At 55.7% G+C, this 23,924-nt stretch overlaps 1 protein-coding gene across 10 annotated transcripts in view; it reads left to right on the top strand.

The window, feature by feature from the left end:
* The window catches only part of MYT1 (myelin transcription factor 1), a 69,980-nt gene that overhangs the window by 41,587 nt on the left and 4,469 nt on the right, over positions 1–23,924 (top strand). For 6 of the 10 annotated variants that reach the window (XM_032257063.1, XM_032257058.1, XM_032257061.1 and 3 more), the window contains 13 exons: positions 25–115; positions 1,418–1,531; positions 4,968–5,182; positions 6,660–6,865; positions 7,553–7,822; positions 9,968–10,122; positions 11,136–11,198; positions 11,314–11,382; positions 15,361–15,423; positions 15,830–15,913; positions 20,560–20,781; positions 22,755–22,846; positions 23,483–23,586. In XM_032257063.1, coding sequence (XP_032112954.1) covers positions 25–115; positions 1,418–1,531; positions 4,968–5,182; positions 6,660–6,865; positions 7,553–7,822; positions 9,968–10,122; positions 11,136–11,198; positions 11,314–11,382; positions 15,361–15,423; positions 15,830–15,913; positions 20,560–20,781; positions 22,755–22,846; positions 23,483–23,586 — 1,748 coding nt within the window. Of the gene's footprint in view, positions 1–24; positions 116–1,417; positions 1,532–4,967; positions 5,183–6,659; positions 6,866–7,552; positions 7,823–9,967; positions 10,123–11,135; positions 11,199–11,313; positions 11,383–15,360; positions 15,424–15,829; positions 15,914–20,559; positions 20,782–22,688; positions 22,847–23,482; positions 23,587–23,924 lie in introns of those variants that run through there. The other 4 variants (XM_032257060.1, XM_032257057.1, XM_032257056.1 and 1 more) reach the window with 3 other exon arrangements.

Genomic DNA, 23,924 nt, shown 5'->3' with positions numbered 1-23,924 from the left:
GTCTCCACCCTGGTTCTCTTTCAGTCCTAGCCATGCATGAGAACGTGCTGAAGTGCCCCACTCCTGGCTGCACGGGCCAGGGTCACGTGAACAGCAACCGCAACACGCACAGAAGGTACTTGGACTGAGCCGGGCCACAGTGGGCCATGTGGGGCCGTGGTGGGGGCCATGTGTGGTAGGCACCCGGGTTGGGCCTGTGTGTCTCTGCCTGGGCATTGAGCCATGACGTGGGATGGGGATCTGGCCTGCCAGGTAGCTCCCTGTGTGCTGCTGCCCTGAGGAGTGGGTATAAGGTTGGGGCACACCTGGGATGTGAGGAGCCTTGCCGTGGCAGAGCAGCAGCTGGAGGTACAGTCACCCAGGGGTGCTGCTCCCCACACCCCTGTGAGCTGGGGTCCCAAGAGAGCAAGGGGCGGCCTGCCCAGGAGTGAGCATGCGCCCTCTGTGAGGAGAGGTGCAGCGGCCACGTGGAGAGCCTGGTGAATGCTTTGTGTCCTGGTCACATTCAGAAAACCTCTGTTCACTGGCTCTTGCTCATGAGTGGAAAGGACAGACACAAGCAGTAACCTCGGCAGGCCGGGGCTGTGTTCTGGGCTGCTTTGTGGGAGTTCTGAGGCCCAGGTGGACGTGAAGCTTCCAGACCACCCTCGAGGTACAGTTGTTGGCTGGTCTTCTGTGGTGAGGGGGGACTACTCCCCTGCCTTACCCAGAGTGCCATGGGTGGCCATGGGCTTAGTGGGTTGTGCCTTTGCCCCAGCAGGCATATGCTCAGCTGAAGGACTGCCAGAGCTTTTGAGGTCACTTCATTTGAAAAGAGGCCAATTCCCCATTACGTCACCTCCCCGGGCTGGCTGAGGGACTGGCACTGGAGCTCACAGTTGGCTTAATTCTGACAGATGAAGCTGCTGCTTCCATGTCTTAGACTGAGTACTTTCCTGGGCGTGAGTCTTCCAGGGTCAGTGCCCACGTTGTGGTCCAAGTGGGGCTCTGGGCTGCCCTGGGGCAGCTAATGGAACAAGAGCCAGAGATGGTTGCAGAATCCCACCCTGGAAGCTGGGAAGGGAGAGGAAGTGGGTGAGGGGCAAGCCTGTCACCCAGACCCATGTAGAGGAGGCATCTTTGCCCAGAGCTTTCAAGGCCTTTAGGATATATTTCATCTTTGTGTGTCATTGGCATAGAATGTTCCAAAGCAGAAACTGACTGGGCAGCTTGTACTTTGAGGGCTCAAGGGCAGAGCCCAAGAGAAAAGCCCTGTCCCGCAGAAAGACAGGATTATTCCCAGCGCTGGGCTTCTTGCACACCTGGAGTTCTCACGTCTGAATAACCTTGCTGTGAGACACCAGCACACACAGAGACACCCAGGACAGGACAGGTGTGGAGGGCAGGGCTCAGATACCCCTCCTTTTCCTTCCTCTAGTTTGTCTGGGTGTCCCATTGCTGCCGCTGAAAAATTAGCCAAATCCCATGAGAAGCAGCAGCCGCAGACAGGAGATCCTTCCAAGAATAGCTCCAATTCGGATCGGATCCTCAGGTGAGTGAGATGAGCCACAGGACTGAAGAGCTGCCTCCCAAATGCCTGCAGGGGCCTCCTCAGTCTCCCCCAGGATGTATGTGCATGTGAGTATGTACATGCCCCAGGCCCCTCAGGAACAGAACTGCGGGGCAGTTTTGGGGGCACACAGGACAGAGTCTCATGTCTGCCATGTTCACTGGTGCCTCAGCCAATGCACAAACTCCTGCACAGCTGCCTCTGCCTTGGACATGGTGCTCTGCCTCCTCAGAGTTGTCTGAGGTGCCCACTTAAGGCTACTTGGGGATTCATTTGTGGAGATGCTGGTCCTGTCTGGAGAGAGCAGACTGCGCCAGCCAAGGACCATGGACGTCCAAGAAGCTCCATGAGCCACTAATCCCTGGTTGTCTTGCCTCTCCCTCCCCGACCCCAGAGATAGACCCCAAGTCAAGGAAGAGGGGACAGGTGCAGGCCTTGCTCTCCAGAGTGCTTTGTGGCCCCAGAGGTTCTGAGATAGCAGTAGGCGTGTGTGAGCATGTGGGAGCGTGTATGTGTGTCCATGTTCACATGCCTGTTTGTGTTTGCATATGTGCAAGTGTGTTTATATGTGCGTGCAAGTCCGTGTGTGTGTGCACGTGTATATTTGGCTCTCGTCACTAAGGACCATTCAGAATGTGTCCGATTAGTGTCCCCTCCTTCCATGTGGCTCTAAGAAGTAAGTGCCAGAGGCTCAGAGACTTGCCCAAGGCCACCCTTCCCAGCCTGCCTGGCTTCAAAGTGTCCCCTCTGAGTCCTTGGACCTGAGGCACTCAGTGTCGAAGAGGACACTTCCACCTGCTCCTGTGACCTGCTGTCCTCGCCCAGCAGACACCCTGCTCCCCACTTCCCTGAGGAGCTAGAACTCATACACAGCTCCTCCTCCCCAGCTCTCAGACCCCTGTTCCACGTCTGTTTCACCAAACGCGAGTGTGGGACACCCCAGCTGGGGTGAGTGTGATCACTGCGTAGCCCCTTCCACCGTCCGCCTCCTTTTAGGGCCCACCTGACCTGGCTCCTCCCTGGCACATAATTGGCAAAGCCCCAGCCAGATGACCTTGGCTACTGACCCTGGCTGTGTCATACCCAGGCCCTTCCCTGGCCTGCTCCAGAGGGTTCCTCTGAAGGTGCAGTTCCCACACGTGGGATCTCTAGGTGGAGGACAGAGACTGCCTTCCTGCTGTACGGGCATCCTTGCCATCCCACCCATGGGGCACCTTCAGCCCTGCGGGTCCCAGCAGGCTGCTTTCTGCCAGCTGGCTCTCACTATGGTTTGAAGCTGCTTTTTCTCCCTTGTCTGCTGTTCCCTCCAGCTTCTTGTCAGTTGCTAATTCGATCCTTTCCCTCTTTGATCTAAATCACCGATAAAATGTCAAACCACAGATTTGGCCCCCGTGTGAAGCCAGGTGAGGCCAGGGAGGGGTGTCAAACAGGCTACAACCTTGGAGACTGCACTCCCTGAGACCAGGACCTCAGTTTGTTCACTTATAAAAGTAGGACAACAAACTGAGTCGCTGATGAGGCTCAAGTGACAGCCTGCCGCCCTCAGCCCGTGGTGAATACTCACTGAACGCTGGAGATTGTGGCTAGGTGGAGGAGGCCTCCCATTAGGCTCTGTTGATTCTACCTAGCCCACATTTCTGGTTGTCGGACTTTGGGTGTGAGGACAGGCTTTGCAAAGCTTTGTTGGCATGGCAGACAATAAGTCTGCAGATTCTGACGGAAGCCTTGGACAAGGAAGCCATCAAAAGTGGTACTGGCGTTAAGTTTTTTATTATTATTTTTAGTGATAGGGTCTTACTCTGCTGCCCAGGCTGGAGTCAGTGGTGCCAATCATAACTCAACATAACCTCAAACTCCTGGTCTCAGTCATCCTCTCACCTCAGCCTCCCGAGTAGCTGGGAATACAGGTGTGCCACCATGCCTGGCTACTATGTTGTCATTTTTGTAGAGAGGGCCTCAGTGTGTTGCCCAAGCTGGTCTCTTACTCCTGGCTTCAAGAGACCTGTCTTGGCCTCACAAAGTGCTTGGATTATAGACATAAGCCACCACACCTGACCCAGTGTTAAGTTTAAAGTTAGCTTTTTCCCTCCTGGCCTCACTCTTAGCAACTTTTCTATCTGCCACCAGGGCCAGGGTCCATCCCGGGGCTCCCACCCTTCCTAGAGAAGGAGAACACACCCATTCCTGGTAGTGTTCGGTTTTCCCAGGCCCATCACAGCTGGTCCTGTGAAGGGCTGGCCTGGAGGTCCTCTGTGCTGGGCCGTGCTCTTAGTCCGCACTTAAGTTCTTGTAGCACCCAGAACCTTGGAGGCTGCCACTGTTAGCTCCTCTTAGTTCCGCTGATTGCACACTTTCCAGATGGAAGTCATTGCTTGGTCCAGACAGGAACCAAGAAAGCCATGGCTGCTTGTCGGGACCTCCTCTCCTCTGAGCTGCTAGGTTCAGAAGCCCCTCTGTGCCTGTGTGGTCTCCAGCATCTACCACCAGTCTTCCCGCCTCCTGTGCCTTCTGGGCCAGTTTCTTCATGCCATCTTTTGTGCTTGTAAAATCCTGAAGTCTTCCAAGAGCGTTAGTGGCCGTGAACTGAGTGCTTGTAGTAGCCTTTTCATGGCTGTTGTTAACCCACCCAGCAGTTCCTTGAGGGTCCACGTCAGCACGGCTTTCAGAAGAGGACAGCTGAGGGCTGAGTCCCCGGCTGAGTGAAGAAGGGTCAGGCCTGGCCCTGAGGCCACTCTTCAGAAATGCACCTGACACGGCTCCTCAGTCTAGTGGTTGCCTCCTCCAGATTCCTCAACTTCCTCCTCGCTGGGGAGTTCTAGGTGATTCTGCCTGGAGTGGCTTGCTGCCGGCCTACGTGGCTGGAGAGTGGCTTGCTGCCGGCCTGCGTGGCTGGAGTGGCTTGCTGCCGGCCTACGTGGCTAGAGAGTGGCTTGCTGCTGGCCTATGTGGCTGGAGTGGCTTGCTGCCAGCCTACATGGCTGGAGTGGCTTGCTGCGGGCCTATGTGGCTGGAGTGGCTTGCTGCGGGCCTGGGCTTTGCAACGTTGGCTCCCGTCCAGTCCTCACTCCAGTTGCAGCTGAGCTGTTTGAAACCTGCTCTCCTAAGTTCTGGGGAAAATCTTAGGTCCTCCCACCTCTAGCTGAAGCCATCAGCAGAACAGGCCATTGATTATCGAGGGTCCTATTGCTTCCACACTGTAGGCAACTCTTCACAGGCCTGCTCTGAGAGCCCTTGACCCTGGGAGGTGGAACTCTGCCCAGCTTCAGTGGCGGACAGTGCAGGGGAGTGCCTCCCCGAGTCTCCTTCCTCACTAGACGCTGTGAGGCCCCTGCCTGGGCTGTGGATTGGAGTTGGGGAGGGTGGCACGGGAACCCCGGGTCCCATCTCACTGGCTGTGCATCCCTGTACTGCACCCCAGGCCCATGTGCTTCGTGAAACAGCTCGAGGTCCCTCCATATGGGAGCTACCGGCCCAACGTGGCCCCCGCCACGCCCAGGGCCAACTTGGCCAAGGAGCTGGAGAAGTTCTCCAAGGTCACCTTTGACTACGCAAGTTTCGATGCTCAGGTTTTTGGCAAACGCATGCTTGCCCCAAAGATTCAGACCAGCGAAACCTCACCTAAAGCCTTCCAATGTAAGTTGGGGAGAATTGTTCTTGTTTCTCTTCTGCGTTGCTCCTGGGAAGGGCAGGATTCAGGGGGCAGTGGAGGAGGGACCCTCTCGAGGAGCTAGTCGGGAGGGAATCTCTGCTGTCATGGGGGGACCACGATGCAGGCTGGAGGTCTTAGCTGTCTCAGTGGGCATCGTGGTGGCTTTCTTGGGGCCTGCATCTCAATCATGCTGCCACCTTTATGTTCACCGTCAACATTTATGTGTCTCCTAATTATTTGTGAAACAAAATCCTGATCTGTTATGGGCCTGTATGTCCAAAGATCAGAGCAAGTTCACCAACATGGCTAACCCTGGGAGATCCCCCTCTCCCCACTGACCTCATGTAACCTGCTTAACCCCAATGCAGCGGGGTCCATTTCTCACACTGCCTCTGGGTGGGGCCCGTATCCTGGCAGGAAGCCATTGCTTTCCTGAGGGGGGCAACTTACTGGATACAACGTGTTGCTTGTGACATTAGTAACAAATTTTCTGGGTAATTGTACTGACAGAATCATTCCTACAAATCTTTGAGAACAATTTCAGTCTTTTCTTGTCACTTACCACCCTAATTTGTGGAATAAGCCCATTAGCCCTGGAAACGCTGGCGAAATGGAAAAGCGCTGCATGTACACATGAGATTGGGAGCGGCATCTCGTCAGCCCCAAACCCGACAGTGACGACCTTCCTGCATGAGAATTATTAAAAGTACTGACTGATGCAGCTGCCAGTGTGGCGCGAGCCTCTCTTCCTGGCTTTGACAGAGCCTGCTCATTGGGATGGAGGACTTCCGGCCTCTGGGCACACACATGCCTGCTTGGATGCAGGAACGCAATGGTGCCACTGGAGAGGGGACCCCACCATTAGTTTTCCATATATCTGGACCTTTGTGGATATACTGGTGACATTGTGATTACTGAGAACATTGTGTTTGAGAGTGATTTTGTGGCTATAGTACAATTACTAGAAAAGATGACATTCCATGCCTTCATTGTCATGTTCGTTTGAGCAATAATGTTACTTTTTAAGGCAGTGACGGTTACTGGGGACACCAAGTCAGCCTAAATATGAGTACACCCTTTTGAGATGATGTGACAAAATTCCCATTTGGGTGATGTGGCAGGACACTTATCCTCTTCACAGAATGCTTCAGCTTCTGATAGACAAGTTATTTTTGTTTGAAATATCAGGACTGCTGGGATGTCCTGGAGATGTTTACTCTTTCTGCGCACGTTTTCATTGAGCCAGAAATGAGATTGTCTCCTCAGTTCCCTAAAGGAGGGTGGGTGGGAGTGAGGTATGTGAAGGCCTGGGAGTGGATGGGTGGCCAAGCCCCTGGCCAACGTCGGCAGCTGTGCCCTGGGCCCTCCCATCCCTCCCAAAGTCCCCCTCCCCACTGACTTGTCTGCATTGCTGCCTCTTTTCAAGTTGTATATCAGCCTGGTGTTGTTCCCTTTTTGCAGCTAAACCTTTCCCAAAGGCCTCTTCCCCCAGGCACAGCCCCTCCAGTAGTTATGTGAGGAGCACTTCATCCTCTTCTGCAGGCTTTGACTATTCGCACGACGCCGAAGCTGCACACATGGCCGCCACTGCCATCCTGAACCTCTCCACGCGCTGCTGGGAGATGCCTGAGAACCTCAGCACGAAGCCACAGGACCTGCCCAGCAAGGTTAGTGCATCCGCACAGAGCCTTTCTTTGGAGAGGTGAGTTAGTGGAATTGCAGTCAGACCTATCCGTTCCCTGCACAAAACATCCCTAGGAATGGCTAGTGTCTAGTTGGCAATTCTCATTCTTACTTTTCTCCCTCCTGGCTGTGTCCCAAGGACTGCAGAGGTTGTTGGAGGGGTCCCCCAAGAGAACCCTGTGCGCTGAGTGAAGGGAGACCCGGGGCTGTGAGCACACGCTCCCGCGCGCTTCCCTCTGAGCGTGAGGTTGAGCACGCACCGTCCCGTGCGTCTCGCTCTGAGCCTGAGGGTGGTGCGCACACATTCCTGTGTGTTTCCTTCCGAGTCCAGGGTGGTGCAGGTGCCCTGTTCACATATGTTTCCCGCAGAGTCCTCTGGTTGCTGACTCCTTCTTCTTGATCAGAGGACCTAGTTTTCCCCTGGTTTATGACACGTCTCAGGGGACTGGTTTTTGTGCTGTTGGGAGGCAAGAGGAATTGTAGGGCCTCCTTTGTGGGAAATAAGGAAACGGCAGTTGGATTTTTTTCTCTCACTGCCTGTCTGTTCTTGTCGTTCTGTTTCCTTACATGGGAATCCGTGTTCTGGACTCTGTGTATTTGATTGAAATGTACGGAAGGCACACACGGGAAGGGGCTGGAATCGCTAACAGATTTCACCTTTGCAATTACAGTCTGTGGATATTGAGGTAGATGAAAATGGAACCCTGGACTTGAGCATGCACAAACACCGCAAACGAGAAAATGCTTTCCCCAGCAGCAGCAGCTGCAGCAGCAGCCCTGGTGTGAAGTCTCCCGATGCCTCTCAGCGCCAGAGCAGCACCAGCGCCCCCAGCAGCTCCATGACCTCTCCCCAGTCCAGCCAGGCCTCCCGCCAGGACGAGTGGGACCGGCCCCTGGACTACACCAAGCCTAGCCGCCTGAGAGAGGAAGAGCCTGAGGAGGTGGGTGCAGGGCGCCTGGGCGAGCAGTCAGGCGGCTGCAGCCAGCTCGCCCTGCCTGAGGCTATTGTAACGTTGGCTTCTCAAGGCAGCTCCTCCTCACAGGCTCCCTGCGGAGGCTCTGGGGGAGCCATCACTTTCTATGAAAAGCCCTTCATTTTCTGAGCAGCTGGGACTCAGGGGCCCACCCTCTGGGTGGGATCTTCGCAGCAGGGCCATGCTGTCGGCTTGTCTGTAGAGAAGAAGGTGGTCTTCTCACCCCTGTGGAGCATGGTGGCCAGTACCAGTGTGGGCATCCTGGAAGCATGGGGAGGAGAAGGGCATCTTTCAGATCCCAGGAGCTGATTGGGGAAAAACTTGGGTTTCTTGGATTTTGAGCCTCCTGGCACCCTGCAGAGCTGACCTGCTGTCCAGACAGGGGCCCAGCCACTTGGCTCCTTGGGCTGAGCCCATGAGAGAACTCCTGGTTCAGGGGTCCTGGGCTTAGGATCTTCCAATGTGGGCAGTGACAGGTCCCTGAGACCAGGACCAACCTGGTGTGGGTGTTGGAAATGTCGTCTGGGAAGCAGGGGATCCTTCCTTTTTTAGTTGTTCCTTAAAACGTGAAAGAAGAGCCCTCAGAGCCAAGCGAATTCTGGGCTTTTTCCCGAGGAGTCCAGCTCTGAGGGCAGCGCAGGGTCTAGGCGGTACCAGCCGCATCTGTGAGACTAGCAGGCCCCTTTCTCTCTCCTTCCCCTCCTTGTAAGCCCCTCAGGAGGTGGAAGGGGGTCCTTGAGGAAGGAGCAGGGCCAGACCCCCAAGGAGGAATGAGGGAGGTGGGGCTACGGCCCTATGAAGGGTGGGGGCTGGATCAGGCCCCCTCCATAATCCGGCCTCAGTGGGAGCCAGAATTCCTCCTCACTGGCCCTCATCCCACCCTCAGGTGGGCTTCACAATCACCCCATTTTATAGAGGAGCAGCCTGGGAGCCCACAACAAGGTCCACTTCCAATTATCCAAAGACTGTTATTATGCTGGGCTGTGTGCTTCATGGGTATTTCCTCATTGGACCCCCCAAAAACCCATGAAGGGCTGCTGTTATCTCAAGTTTGAAAGTGTGGCATCTGGGCCCCAAGAGCCTGAGCCACTTGCCCGGGACACATGTGAGTACTTGTCAGGACTGGAATTTGAGCGCTGGTTACAGCATCTGCAGAATGTTGGCCTTCTGCCCCTCCATGGGCCCCAGGCCCCTCTGCGGGAGGGACTGCGCCCTGCTGACCCGCGTCCAGAGCCCTGATCCCCCGTACCCAGCACTCAGTTTGACGCTTTTATCAAGTACCTGCTGTGGTCAAGGCATCACCCTGGTGGGAATGTCGGGCCAGGTGGTGTCCAGATCACTGTAGTTACCATAATTTGTATGTTTTTTCTTTTGAGACAGAGTTTTTGCTCTTGTTGCCCAGGCTGGAGTACAGTGACACCATCCTGGCTCAACACAACCTCTGCCTCCCGGGTTCAAGCGTTTTTCCTGCTTCAGCTCCCACGTAGCTGGGATTACAGGCATGCCCCACCACGCCCAGCTAACTTTTGTATTTTTAGTAGAGACGGGGTTTCACCATGTTGGTCAGGCTGGTGTCAAACTCCTGACCTTGTGATCCTCCCGCCCTGGCCTCCCAAAGTGCTGGGATTGCAGGCGTGAGCCACAGCACCCAGCCTTGTAATTTGTATGTTATTACCCTCACTGTGCCATCTCATCTTCAGGACATTTCAAGAACACTTATTTAGTGCCTAGTGTCTATTGAGTGCCATCCCTGGCTCTGAAGGGAACTGTATGCTGATGTTTACACTATGGAGTGACATGGTGGCGGGACCCACATGCCTGAGGCCGAGGAGGGTGTCAGGAGCCTGCCACCCTGGGCGGCACCAGGTCTCCCCGTTTCTAGGGCGGCTCAGGAGCTCTGGCTGAAGTGGGGGAGGAATCCAGCCCCTCAGGGTTGTTGTCTTCTGTGTTTTGCTGGGGGGAGTTACGCCTTCTTCCCTTATCCAGAAGACAGGAGACTCCGGGAAGTGTTTCTGTGGACACCCTGAAGGGTCCCTCTCCCTCGCCCACCGGGTTGGGCGCCCAGGCCTCCCCGCCAGCCGGTTAAAACATCTCCCTGCTGGTTTTTTGCAGTCAGAGCCAGCAGCCCATTCTTTTGCTTCTTCTGAAGCAGATGACCAGGAAGTGTCGGAAGAGAATTTTGAGGAGCGGAAGTATCCGGGGGAAGTCACCCTGACCAACTTTAAGCTGAAGTTTCTCTCCAAGGACATAAAGAAGGAGCTGCTCACGTAAGTCTCTGCTTTGGCTGACACAACTCCTAGGAGACCCTCTGTGGCCTGGGGAGGAACAGGCCCTGGTCCCAACCCATGGTGGCCGAGTCTGCTGAGCCTTCCCCCGACATGTCCTGACCACCCTGAGCCGGGCAGCCTGCGACAGGAGCCAGGGCAGTCAGAGGCTTCCCAACACCTTTGCTCTGTGCTGGGCTTTACTGCAATCTTCTAAAAGTGATTAAGAACAAAGAAATCCCCTGGCCAAGCACACCGAGCAGGACAGAGCAGAGCAGGGAGAGGGTGGAGAAGTTCAGCAGAGAGCTTCACAGGAAGCCCTCGGGGCAACCGGGGACCCGGCCCTCTCCCTGAGGCCGCAGCTGGGCATGTTCTGCCCTGGGCTCCGTGCCCAAGGCTTGGAATGTACTGCCTTAGGACTGCCACACTCATCTCTGTCAGCCTGGCTGGCCCCGATGCCGCGTGCCTGAGCTGGTCCTCACGGGGTTGGAACAGACAGAGTTGCTGATGGATGTAAGTCAGATGTCAGTGACCTTCTGGTCAACCTTCATTGCCAGCCTCCTCTCTAGGGGATTGTCAGAGGCTGTGCCTGGCACCTGCCACATGTGCTCAGCGTCCATTTCTGGGGTCTCTCTTCTCCCCACCTGGAACCTCACTTGTATCCTCACACTTCTGGCTTGTCCTCCTGGGAATGGCTGGATCCAGGGACGGCCTGGCTGCTCCAGGGCCTGGAAAGGGAGAAGCTCCCAGCCTCAGTATTCTTGGGCATGTGCATGTGCACACACAGCACATGTGCATCAGAGGCACCCTAACTTTAAGCTCGACTTTAATTTGGTTTTCTTTTCTTCTTAAGTTGTGTGGAAGAAACTTCTAGTCTGAGAGGTGTGGGCTGCGCCTCAAGGGCGGAGGGGAGGAGGAACCAGGCTTAGCTTGCGGGTGAGCCAGGAGTGGGCCCCAGCCGCCCTCCCTGCAGGTGCACGCTACTCTTTGGTCTGATGCTGTCTTTCCTTTGTCAGCTGCCCCACCCCTGGCTGTGACGGCACTGGCCACATCACCGGGAACTACGCCTCCCACCGCAGGTCTGTCTCCCGCTCGGGTCTGGCCTGGCCTGGGCGCCACGTGGTGGGTCTGCCTCCTCTCCTCCTCTGCTCCCCCTCTTTGGCTTACCCCAATATCCCATCTCTTCTCTTTCAGCCTCTCTGGTTGCCCTCTTGCTGACAAGAGCCTCAGAAACCTCATGGCTGCCCACTCTGCTGACCTCAAGTATGTTTGCGCTCCCTGACCGCCTGTCTCTCGGGCGGCACCTTTGCTCTGCTCTCCTTCCATGAGGCTCCTGCCAAAATCAGCCTTCTCCAAGGTGCCACGCCTCAGCTAGCCCCAGCTCTCCTGAGACGGGCAGAGGGGCAGGGCCATGGAGGGCCGATTCTGCTTGGCTGGGGCTGCTCTGTCTGTGTCCCCTGCTCTGAGCTCTGCCGCTTGCCTCTCCACTGGGGGCTGGGGGCTGCTGCAGGCTCCTGCGCTGCTCTTGCCCCATCCCCCATCCTCCAGCCTCTCCTGAAGACCCCCGACAGGGCTGCCTGGGCCTGCTTTCCCACTGCCCTAGAAATCTGGGAAAAGCCCAGAATCGGCCAAGAAATGTAAGCCCTGCCGTGGCTCGGCAGGCCGCAGGCTGTGTGTCGCTTGCTAAATGATAATGAAGATAAAGCTCCTTGCCCTCCCTCCTCCTGCGATGCTCCGGCTGCTTCTGCTTTGGCCCTGATGCCCTCCCTCCGTGCCCATACCTTCCCTTTGCTGGGCCCACCTGTTTCTGCTTCTGCACCTCCCTGCCCATAATGTGTGGGCAAGGCAGGCCCCGCGGGCACACGCTAGCCTGCTTGACAGCCCTGCACAGCCAGGTGCAAGCACCCAGAGGTTTCCAGGTATGAGTGTCCTCTTGGGGCCGGAGTCAGGGACTGTTACTGCCTTTGGTTTCATGCCTCCAGTTGAGCTGTGACTCCACAGTCTGTGTGACCCTGAGCCATGGGGAGCTCGTCCTGGGCACTGGGATTGAGCTGAGGCCTTGGAGGAAGGGGTTCTTATTATTTTCTCCTTAGGCCACCCCTCTCCAGGGGTGTCCCTTCCTCCCACAGGCCTCTGTGTTGGGGGCCCTGATTCCAGGCCAACACACCCTGGCCCATTCCATTGTGGGGCCGGACAGGAGCCTGGGCACTGGTGCCTCTAAGGTGAGGAAATGAAATTGCTCAAGGCTTCTAGGGACCTTAGCTGGCTCAGAGCCAGACAGAAAGGGTAGGTCTCCCATAGCCTCCCAACAACAGCCTTGTCTCCGTTCCTCTGTGGAGGCTGGGCTGGCCCCAGCAGCCAGGAGGAGTGTGTCATCAGTTCCCACTAGCGGGGACAAGGTGCACCATCTCGATTTCCTTTCTGGAAGTTAAGAGCTTCAACATAAGCATTTTCTGAGGCTTAGATCACCACAGCAGATTCACACATTAATTTATTCATTCATTCTGCCCCACCCACATTGTCTAGTCCTAGAAGCCCAGAGATGAAACGCTCATTCCTGCAGCCCCTGGGCTTGCCCTCTCTCCCTCTTTCCTTCCTCTCTTGCCATCTTTCTTGCATCCCTTCTTCCTTTTCCAGCTCTGTTTTCTTTTCTATGGTTAGTTTCCATGGTGCTCCCACGTGAGGGCCTGAATAATTTGAGAGTGAGAAGTGTGGCCGCATGCACTCCGTGGCCCCAAATGTCACAACGTCCTTTCTGTCCTGCGAAGTGGATGCTCAGGGCTGATGGGAAGGAGCTTGGCACCATCCGGGCCTGGACACATGGCCATCTGGGAGAGTTAGTGCTCTTTTAAGACGAAGAGCCTGTGAAGAACTTTAGCCTACACTTTAGAAATAACGACCAAAAGTCTCCCATGTGTGAAAAGGAATCACTCATCAGCATCAGCAAGGATTGGGCTGGCAGCCAAGGCTCCCAGGCTCCTTCAGAAACTCCACTCTCCCCCGGCAGACTTTCCACGGGAGGCCACTTCCTGTCCTTCCTCAGACCACTGCATGAGCTTGGGACGATGGTGGTAGTGCCCCCATGTGTTCTGATGTACCAACCCCCTTGCTCTCTGACACCTCCTGTTTGAGGGGGCACCAGGCACTGGCTCCTCCTGATCAGCCTTGTGGCAGCCATGGGTGAGGGTGGCCTTGGGGCAAACGAGGTTCCTTTCATGACCTCCCTATGTACACTTGGCTGCAGAGACAGTCAGATGATCTGTTTTCTGTGTTTTAAGTGAATCCCAAGTCAAGGACTGGGCACAGGGCTAGGAGGGCATGGCTGCCTCAGGCCACTCAGCTCATCTTGCGCTGGGAGTTGAGCTGCAGCCACATACCTGCCAGGCCATGGCGGGCTCTGTGCAGGGTGAAGGAGGTCTGTCCCCAGCACAGGGATGGGGTTTAGAGAGGTGATACCTGCTGTGTATTGCAAGGCAGAGGTGCTTCTCAGACATGGCGCCCCTTTCTGCCCAGATGGGGCACTCAGAAGCACGTGGTGGGAGTGGTGAAGGTGGCTCTAGACTCCTGCAGCTGACCTTGGGTGTCCACAGGGCCATAGGGGCCTGCAGAAGAGATGCCTGCTCCTCTGACTATGTGAGCACTTTCCTCTCCTGGCCATGACTCCAGAAAAGCCATTGAATCAGGCATCAGTGAGAAGTGCAGTGTGGCCTCCCGTGTGTTAGCACCTGCCGGCCCCAGGGGTTATACTGCCACCTGAGACTTGCTCACAGATGCCATCAAGAGTATCTGCTCGGCTGTTATTACCCCCACCAAGGCCTGGAGCCACTGTGGGTGTGTCACCGTAGCCACCTGAGTGGCCACTTGCCCACCGCGCTGACCCTGAGCTCTACCCGCTGCTTTCCTGCCACTGACACAAGGAGTTGGAGCCCCAAGTGGCCACTTGAACAGCTGTCAAACCAGGAAGGAGAGGCAGGCTATCTTCAGTTCTCTGGGCTGTACAGCAAAGTATCCAATGCCTGGCCCACGGGGCGAGGATGAGGGAATTCGAGACTCCCCAGGAGGAACCTCGAGAAAACTCCTAGTGGTAGGAGACAAGGTTGCAGGAGATGGGGGCCGCCCTGCTGTGACGTCAGAGCCTTTTGGGCTCCAGGCAGTGCCCAGCTTTGTCTTACTCCGAGCGAAATGTCCTGCCCAGTGGCCAGATGTCACGTGTTCTGGTGGAAGACTAGTGAGGAAGGGCCGTCAGTGCAGAAAGTGGGGTGTCCTCCCTGGGGTCTGAGCACCACAGCCAAGTGCCCATGAGTAGCAAGTGATCTGGACATGAGCACTGAACTCCTGCCTGGCTCCTGCAGGGTCAGGAAACCCGTGAGGGGAGGCGCAGAGAGCAGGCCTGACGGGGGACGGATCTGCCCGCAGAATCAGGCCGTCTCTCCTACTCTGTAACACCAGCAGGAACTCACATCTTTTTCCTCAGTGGACATTCGGTAGAAAATGACATCCATGCTTGTGATATTAAAGCGGAATTTTTTACCACCTTATGTGATACATTCACCAAGTATTTTTGGGTATATAAAGCTGGGACTTTTGTGTTTGTGTGTCTCCTCCTTACTCTCTGCTGTAAGCCACTGGCTGTGTGAACTCTGTGGTCGTGCTACACAATACCAGGCCTGGCATGGCCAGCGCCATCTGCTATGCAGTGGTGTGCAGAAAGCCTCTGTTCATTTACCAGCCTGTGGTGGCAGCCCTAGGTGAGGGCAAGCTCCCAGCCTGTCCAAGAAGATGAGCTGGTTGTAGGATCTGGAGCGCTCATACTTAAAGTTATGGCTTAGATGTTCGAGTGCCTTTAGTCCAGCCTAGACCCTACAGACGTCCAAGTTGGGAGCCCATCGTGTCCTTTGGCTGCAGTGCGCCCTGTAGGCCTGTCCCCGCGCCCAGCGTGGGTGTCTCAGTGTAAACCCCTCCTGGAGCAGCAGTTTGCTGCTCTCATCTCAGACTTCCTGGTCTCCCTTGGGGAGACTGGGGAGCAAAGTACTAAAACCCTGAGATGATCGCATCAGACACCCTGTTGCTGGCAGCGGGCAGCTGGGGAGAACATGGGTGGCATTCCTCTTTGGACAAGGAAATGTGGATGGGCCCACTCAAGGGCTGAGCCCAGAAGGCTTTCCTCTGGGGGTCCCAGGGCTCTGGGCCAGGGCTAAACATCTTCATGGGCTCTGGTTCCAGTTCTGCATTCTTCTGCAGGTGCCCCACGCCTGGCTGTGATGGCTCTGGCCATATCACAGGGAACTACGCTTCACACCGGAGGTGAGCCTGCCACACCCTCAGGTCCTGGGCCTCGGGTGGGTAGGGAATCTTTTCCTTAGATGAAGATTAGAAGACACTAATGTTGCTGACAGCTAGAGTCCATTTTCATCTCTTTAATCTGAATTGTTGCTGTTTCCAGACCTGATTAGATTGTCCTCTGCAGTAAGATAAAATGACAAAGGGTGAGGGTTAGGAGCTCATGGTAATGCTTCCCATGCTCAATCCTTCTCCCTTGTGTGAAGGCTTTGTGTCTGGATTCTGCTTCTTACAGTTGATCCATCAGTGGCCCTCACTCCCTCTCACCCCCACCTGGGGTCACAGAGCTTGAGGGGAGAGGATGAGATGACTGGTGTGAGAAGCTGCTGCTCTAGCACTAAGGCGGCCTTTTTTTCTCTTTCAAAATCAGCTTGTCTGGCTGTCCTCGTGCAAAGAAAAGTGGAGTCAAGGTGGCGCCCACCAAGGACGACAAGGAGGACCCTGAGCTGATGAAGTAGGTTGGGCCATGCTGGCTCTTTCGTTGCTTTGCAGAGTTGGGGTTTTCCTGTGTTCTATAATGTAAAAAATCCCCCTACTGGATTCCCTTTTCTTTAATACGACCGGTCACCAAACTGATCAATGCCAACATTCGTTTTTATGGAAGCTCTTATACCCTGCACATGGGTACTGACAAAGATGTGAGCCCTGGATGTTAAAGCGTGCGCCCTCTGAATGAAGAGACCCCCCCAAACAGGCTTTGTGTGAGCAACATGGCTGTTTGTTCACCCGGGTGTGGCGGGGCTGAGGACGAAAATGGAACCGGCGAAGGGTGGTGGGTTAGGAGTTGGTTTTATAGGTTTGGGGTGGGCAGTGGAAAGCTACAGAAGTTACCGTTGGCGTTTTTTTGCAAGCTCGGAGGGGGTCGTGGGGTGTGGAGTCATGAGGTTGACCAAGGTCAGTTACGAACTCCAATGGCCTTGTCATTGAGGCCAGAAGAAGAAATAATAGTGCACGTCCCAGGTTAGTTAGGCTCCACTGCTTCTTCCCGGAACTCATCGGGGCTGTCGTTCAGGTCACAGAGATTACCATGCCATTTATGGCACAGTCAGACCCGACACCGGATGTTGTCTGGAGGGCATGGGTGGCAGGTCCTCCGGGCTTCTCAGGTCTGAAGTATTTGATGGGGCAGGGAGAAGCAGAGCACCCCACGACCTGTGTCTTAGGACCACCTGGGAGTGGGACCCAGGGCCTCAGGGTGGCCCCAGGGCCTTGCAGCCTGTAGACTTTGGTCTGGCAGGAAAGGTAAGATGCAGGAGCCAAGGAGCAGAGGATGCTTAGAAAGATGTTAAAGCTTTGAACCCCACATGTCCATCCAGCCACACACTGATGCAGAGAGCTGGTAGATTGAGAGAGCCTGGGAGGATCTAAGCTGGGAGCCAGACACTGTTGGGTGAAGGAAAGAGGACATCCTCGGCCTTAAGTGACCCAAGTCCTTGAGGCGAAACGACTCGCCTCTATTGCTCTTCTTACTGGGGCAAGGTGGGGGCTGACAGGTGAACCCTGAACCTGACTCTGCGTGTTACCCTACTCAGTGGGGGTTTGTGTCCTTGCAAGCTTGTTCTCCCAGTAGGGAACTGGTTCCCTGCACTGCCCAGTTGTAGGTGGGGGCAATGCTTTGCCACAGACTTGAACTGGTTGACCCACTGGCTAGTTTGCCCAGGACTGAGGTACTTTCAGAGTTGACATCTGGCAAAATGGGCAGTGAGTTCCCCAGCAGGTGAGCAGTGGAAGTGATGGCTCTGGACACCTTGTTGCCCAGGGCCTTGGGGCTGGCTTGGTGTGGACAGGGCCCACCCGCCATGCTCACAGGAAGCAGGTTGCCCTGATTGTGTTACCTGCTGGGCCAAGAGCAGCCAGACCTCACCCCTGGAGAGGGGCAACTTTTCCTGAGAGTGGGTTGCCCCTCCTGGTAGCTTGCTCCAGCTGGGCCCAAACACCTGCTCTGCCACACTGGAGGAGCCTGATTGGCCAACAGCACATCCTTCAGAAGGGGAGGGCCCCACTGTTTGGTATGATAGGCTATAGCTTGTTTAGTTATTTAATTTTTTACAATAAAACTGTAATAAATGCTAAATTAACAATGCAAAATGTGTAGTTGTTAGTGCTATGAAGGCTGCATACTAAATGCTGAGGTGGGTGAAAAGCATTTTGCCCCTGAGAATCCAGGAATCCGCCTATGATTATATGAGGGCAACACCTTTACGGGTTTGGCAACGGTCCTGCTGGCAGGGCTATTATAAGTGAATTGTGCTGCGTTTGCAAATGATTAAAATCAAGATCAGCATTTTTCAAATTAACCAGGAAAAATAAATGGTCTTCCTTTCGAATGTGCTGTCAACTTAGCTTTAAAAAAAAAACAAGAGTTCTGCAGTCAAGTGGAGACTGTGACTTTCAGAAACGCTTCAGCATTTGCAGGAGAGATGAAGTTCCTAATGGTTCCGTGGCAGAGGGAACCTGCCCACTTAACACGTCCATTTTATAGGGTTTCCATACCCCCAGCCATAAACTTTAACTGCATTTGTAATTGCCTCACGTCTTTAAACAGATGCATATCAAAGCAGAAACTTTAATAGATGTGTCAGGTCAGGCTGAGGGATGGGATTTTGTCAGCATGTGTGAGCTGTGATTTGGAGAGCCTGGTGGAGCAAGAGTTCCCTTTTATGACATCTCATGCCTGCACTATTCAAAATTAAGTCACATCAGGCACTTTGTGGCAAATCCTTTTGCCACAGCTTTGTAACTGGTCGTAAGTCTTGCGGAGGTTCCATCATGGGAGTCAAGAAATGAATGCTCCCCGTGCCCTGCCCATTGTCCCTAGAGGGAGCCCACGCTGCCCCTGGCCACACAGACACCCAACAAGTGAAATGCACCTCTGGTTCCTGGTCCTGGCCATGTTTCTCATGTCACTGGCACACACGGCTTCTGCAGCCCAGCACGTGCTAGGGAGCACAGAGGCCATACCAGCTCAGTGCCCGCTGCCCGCCCACCCCAGCATGTCTCAGCGTGATGTCCCTGACAACTGGAAAGTTTCCACACCATATCTTGTGAGAAAGAGAACATAGCTGAAATCTGAAATACCTTCCATGCATGCAACTCAAGGGAAGAGCAACAGTTTCTCTTGATGGAGGGGAGTAGTGTTTTGCAAGAAAAGGAGTAAAAATAATTCTGATTTGGGCCGGGCACAGTGGCTCATGCCTGTAATCCCAGCACTGTGGGAGGCCCAGGCGGGTGGATCACCTGAGGTCAGGAGTTTCAGACCAGCCTGGTCAACATGGGGAAGCCCCATTTCTACTAAAAATATAAAAATTAGCCGGGTGTGGTGGTGGGTGCCTGTAATCCTAGCTACTTGAGAGGCCGAAGCAGGAGAATCGCTTGAGGCCGGGAGGTGGAGGTTGCCGTGAGCTGAGATGGTGCCACTGCACTGCAGCCTGGGCAACAACAGCGAGAGTCCGTCTCAAAAAATAATAGTAATGATTCAGATTCGACTGCGTGGAGCGACTGAAGAGCCACCTCCCGTTTGGCCAGGCCCTCACCTCAAGCTCGGCTGTGCCTGGCCCAGGTGCCCCCAGGGCCCCATGGCTGGGAGGCACCCCCATCTGAGGGGGACACGCCCATCTGAGGGGGACTGGACATTGAATGTGGACTTGCCAAAGCCCCCATAGGGGCCCTGGCAGTGTCTCTGCTCTGGACGAGGATGAGATGACCTTGGGCTGGCTCAGGGAATGTCTCCGTTTCTGAGGGCTGGGTGGGTGGGATGATTAACAAAAGGAAAAGAACCAGGAGAGGGGCCTGTGGAGAGAGAGAAACCAGGGCCTGGCCGAGGTGGCTGGAAGGGTCCAGAATGGCAGCTTTAGAGATGACCCGGAGTGTGGGGGCAAGGAGTCGGAAGCTGCCCTCCCTGTCCAGGCCTTGCCAACCTCCCCCTGAGCAGTGCAGCCTGCGCCCCCATCTCAGCCCTGCAGCAGCAGCCTCTGCTGCGGCCCCCGCCCCCGCCCCCACCACTGTCCGCCCGAACGTTTCCCGCGCTGACCCTGACTTTCCTGATCGCCGTGGAGCTCCTGCTAAAGGGAGCAGTGGTGTCCTCTCCTGGGACCCTGTGTTTCCAGGTCTAAAGCACACAGTGAGTGTGTGACAAATGGTAATTTGGGTGAGTTTCATTTGCTGGAGAGAGAAGAGTCAACTTTGCAGATTGAAGATCTTGTCCTGGGCCTGGCGTGGGTTCCTGGATGACCTGGTCCCTCAGATCCCCAAATCCTGGTCCAGGTCCTTCCCTGAGGAAGCGGGGACAGACACTCAGCGAGGTCACGTCCCTGGGCCATCTGTACTGTCTTCTTTGTCTCTGGCTCACACTGTGCCCGAGGCGTTTGCCAGTCTGAATTTATGTTGTTTTCATAAGGGCCGCTATCCCTCTCCTGAACAAAGGAAAGGAAAACACTGTTCAAGGCCAGCCTCAGGCAGCAGTGACTGTGGGGTACCCTAGCGGGGTCTCCCCAACATGAGGTCTGTGTTCTTCCTTCTAGAACATAGATCTCAGTTGTGGCAAAGCTGCAACATCTATGGGCATCACCCCCTGATTGCACTGGCCTCAGGCGTGGAGGCTGTGGGGTGACAGGCCCCTGCTGTCCCTGAGCTCCCCTGCTTAGGGTACCTTGTCATTCTCTTGTGATCCATAGGCCCCCAGGTCTATGCTTGATGCAAGCTCCCAGGGAGTGGCCTCTGGGTGATCTCAGCTGACAACATGGCTCCACGTTGCTGAGTGACATGGAAGTGCCTCCAGCAGCAAGGCTTGGACTGAACCTGAGGGCAGCCCCCAGGCCCAGGGTCACAGCTGCTGGAGGGCAGGGAAAGAAGGTGGCTGTGGAGACTCCAGCCATGCAGGGGCTGTGAGACCAAAGCAGAAGAGGGAGCATGGCCCCGTGGCCTTCGTATTAGGAGCGGGTTCTTCCCTGAGGCTCCAGGACCTCAGCTGCCCTCCCTGCCTTACTCAGAAGTCCTTTAATGTGTGATGTTGGGCTCCCTTGTGTCTGGCTTGGGAGGGTCTCCAGGCGTCTGCTTCCAACCCTGGTGCCCCTGTACTCATCCTGGCCTTTCTGTGCCCAGGTGCCCAGTTCCAGGCTGTGTGGGTCTTGGTCACATCAGCGGAAAATACGCCTCTCACAGGAGTGCGTCCGGCTGCCCACTGGCTGCCCGGAGGCAGAAGGAAGGTTCCCTCAATGGCTCATCGTTCTCCTGGAAGTCCCTGAAGAACGAAGGCCCAACCTGCCCCACCCCGGGCTGCGATGGCTCCGGCCATGCTAATGGGAGTTTCCTCACCCACCGGAGGTAACTGCACCCGCACCCCCTGCCCCTCGCCTGGGGGCTGGGGCTGAAGCTTCTGAGGGAGGGCCAGACCAGGGCTCAGTGTGATCCAGGTTTCTCAAGGGAAAGGCAAGGCCACATGGGTAGTGCCTGGGGCAGGCTAGTGGGTCTGTCGGTGCCAGGTGATGGCATCGGCAGTGTCTTCGCCATGTGTCTCCCGTCGTGAGCCATCCTTCCACGTCCTGGTGGAGTCCTTCCAGGCTGGGTGTTATGCTGGACACAGAGGCCACACATGAGCAGAGCCCTGGGTCTGACACGTTCTCTTATCAGGCTGACAGCTTCTTAGGCAAAGTTTGTTTCCTATACCTTATGCCCTGCCCTCCCATTCATACCTCTTCTTTGAACTCTGGGCAGAGACCCCTGTCTGCCTTACGAGGGGGCCTGTGACCCCTCACTGCCTGGCAGTGAGCCTGGGCAGGATTCACCAAGTCTCACCTGCCCTCCAACACCTGCCCCATGCTGAGAGACCCTGCTTCACCACCCTGACTTCCTGTCTGTGCCCTATGGTGACGAGTGCCTTGTCCCATCAGAAACCCTGTATCTGGGCTGAGGGCCAATGCTGACTCTTCGCTCCCTCCCCGTCCCTCCCCTCCCCTCCTTCCCTCCTCTTTCCCCTCCTCCCTTCTCCCTCCCTTCCCCTCCCCTCCCCTCTCCCTCCCTTTCTCTCTTCTCCTGTCCCTCCCCCTCTGACCTCCCCCTCACCTCCCTTCCCTCCACCCCCTCTTTCCTTACCCCCTCACTCCCTCCCCTTCCTCCTCTCCCTCTCCCCTCCCACCTCACCTTCCCCTTTCCTTCCCTCTTCCTCTCTTCTTTTTCTTCCCCTCCCCTCCCGTCTCCCTTCCTTTCTCTACCTACAAGATTAATTAACTCATTCATTCAGCAAAAGCATTTACACCACATACCTAGCCCTGGAGAGAGAGCAGAGGCAAAAAGGACAACTAGGCCTTCTCCAAACAAATAAATAAGCAAAATACTTAGTATGGTGAATGGGGGTGCCTGCTCTGGGCGAAACTGAAGCAGGGAAGAGGACAGGGAAGTCCTCTTTGAGAAGGAGGTAGCAGCTTGGCCTGAGGTGTCTGGAGCACAAGCTCTCCGTCACGTGGCTGGAGCTGGGAACAGTCTGGCCCCCATGATAAGCTGGGGGGCTGCAGCCAGGGAGAGGGGGCAAAAGGAGATGACGTCGGAAGCTCTGAGCCCGGCTTATCTGGCTGCCAGCTGGCTGGCAAGGACTCAGCTTTCACGGTGAGTGAGGGGCCCTGGCAGGAGGCAGAGGAGAGACGAGGTCTGTCGTGGGCAGCTGGCAGGAAGGCCACTGAAGGAAGCTGCTGCAGCCGGGGTCAGGAGGGCAGAGGAGACTCACTCCAGGCTTCCTGAGGACATTCCACCTTGCCTCAACCTTTACTTACAGCGGGGTTGCAATCACTTCATAAATGAAATCACGCCTGAGAATCGACACATTTTGACGCACTCTTCTGCTTGAGTATCTATATGAAGGAGCGACCGGTGACTGTCCTTACCACCACATCCTGGGGGTAGCTCAGGGGCAGAGTCAGTGGGGACAGGCTCCTCTGGGAGGTCAGGGCTGCAAAGTGCTGGCGAGAGGGTCCTGTGGACCTTAGACCCCAGAGGGAGCCCTGCTCAGAGTATCAGGCAGGGTCAGCTATGGCTGTGCCAGATGAGGTGAGATCTGTAGTGTCTCCCTCCCAGCCTCTGCCCTGCCTAGATGTAGCTTCTTCTTCCCCATAGAACACAGTTTGGCCATAGGGAGGCCCTCCGGGTGATCTGGGTGAGGTGGAACGTGCCTTCTATTAACCCACAGTGTGTGACCCCGGGATTGATCATGGTGTGTGACCCTCGTCTGGCCCTGGTAGGTGACCCTGTACTGGCTCTGGTGTGTGACCCTACACTGGTGAATGATATATGGCCTCTGCTTCCAGCTTGTCAGGCTGTCCCAGAGCAACATTTGCTGGAAAGAAGGGAAAACTGCCAGGGGATGAGGTCCTCACCCCAAAGTTCAAGACCAGCGACGGTAAGGGTGGCTTCCTGGATTTCCCTGCTTATGACTGGGTGCTGGGTGAGTGAGAGCTGTGCTCCTTTTTGTGCTGGTGGGAAGAAGGCAGAGAGATGAAGGCCCTCCTGGAATGAGTCGTGGCTGAGGCAGATCCCTTGACCTGAGCTGAGAGCATTTTGGACCTTGGCTCTGAAGCTCTTGACATCTGTGTCTGGGGCCCTTGGCCCTCAAGAGGTCATGACTGCACTAACATGCAGCTTTGGTGGCCACTGGGATCAGAGTCCAGTGGAGCCTACACGCTGTGCGTTTATGGAGAGGCGTGACCCATTCCCACTTAAGTGAGGAAATTCAGCATCGCCTGAACAAACTTCCATCTTTAATTTAGCAATTAATACCTCCCAAAGAGATTTAAGGCTTTCCACCTGCCATCCGGCTCAGGAGGCAAACCGTAAACACTCGTCTCACAATTGTCAAGACAGACTTCTCCAGCGTGTGGAGTGGTGCATGAGCCTGAGAGAGATGAGGCCAGGGAGCCAGGAGAGGGGACCTCTGCTGCACGGGGGTTTCGGTTCCATCTAGAAAGCAGGCTTCTCCACAGCACTCTGGCTCAGGCCTGAGGCCCAGAGCCACAACTGAGGTTTCTCTCTGGGTCAGTGTTGGAGAACGATGAGGAGATCAAGCAGCTGAACCAGGAGATCCGAGACCTGAACGAGTCCAACTCGGAGATGGAGGCCGCCATGGTGCAGCTGCAGTCCCAGGTGGGTGGTGCCGCGCCCGCTCCTGGGCTCTTTGCTCTCCCAACACCCACGTTCATCCTGGGGACAGTGAGGCACCCATCAGCACTTACCGAGGTTGAGTCAGGGCCACGCCGATGACAGTGCAGGGCCCGGCACACAGGCACACTTAGGACTTGCCGGCCGCGCACGCCGCCGTGTCTATGAGGCCCCACTGTGATGCCGCGGGCCGCCGGAGCCGGTTGTCCTGGTAGGGCTGTGGCCTCGTTCGTGTTAGCAATACCGTCAGTTTTGGTAGGCCCGTTCGTGTCAGTGATACCGTCAGTTTTGGTAGGCCCGTTCGTGTCAGCAATACCGTCAGT

The sequence above is a fragment of the Sapajus apella genome, unplaced genomic scaffold (assembly GCF_009761245.1).
Source record: "Sapajus apella isolate SASKATOON/1434 unplaced genomic scaffold, GSC_monkey_1.0 scaffold96, whole genome shotgun sequence".
Classification (NCBI taxonomy): domain Eukaryota; kingdom Metazoa; phylum Chordata; class Mammalia; order Primates; family Cebidae; genus Sapajus; species Sapajus apella.
Note: the sequence above shows the minus strand (reverse complement) of the source record. Positions and strands in the feature narration are given on the sequence as shown.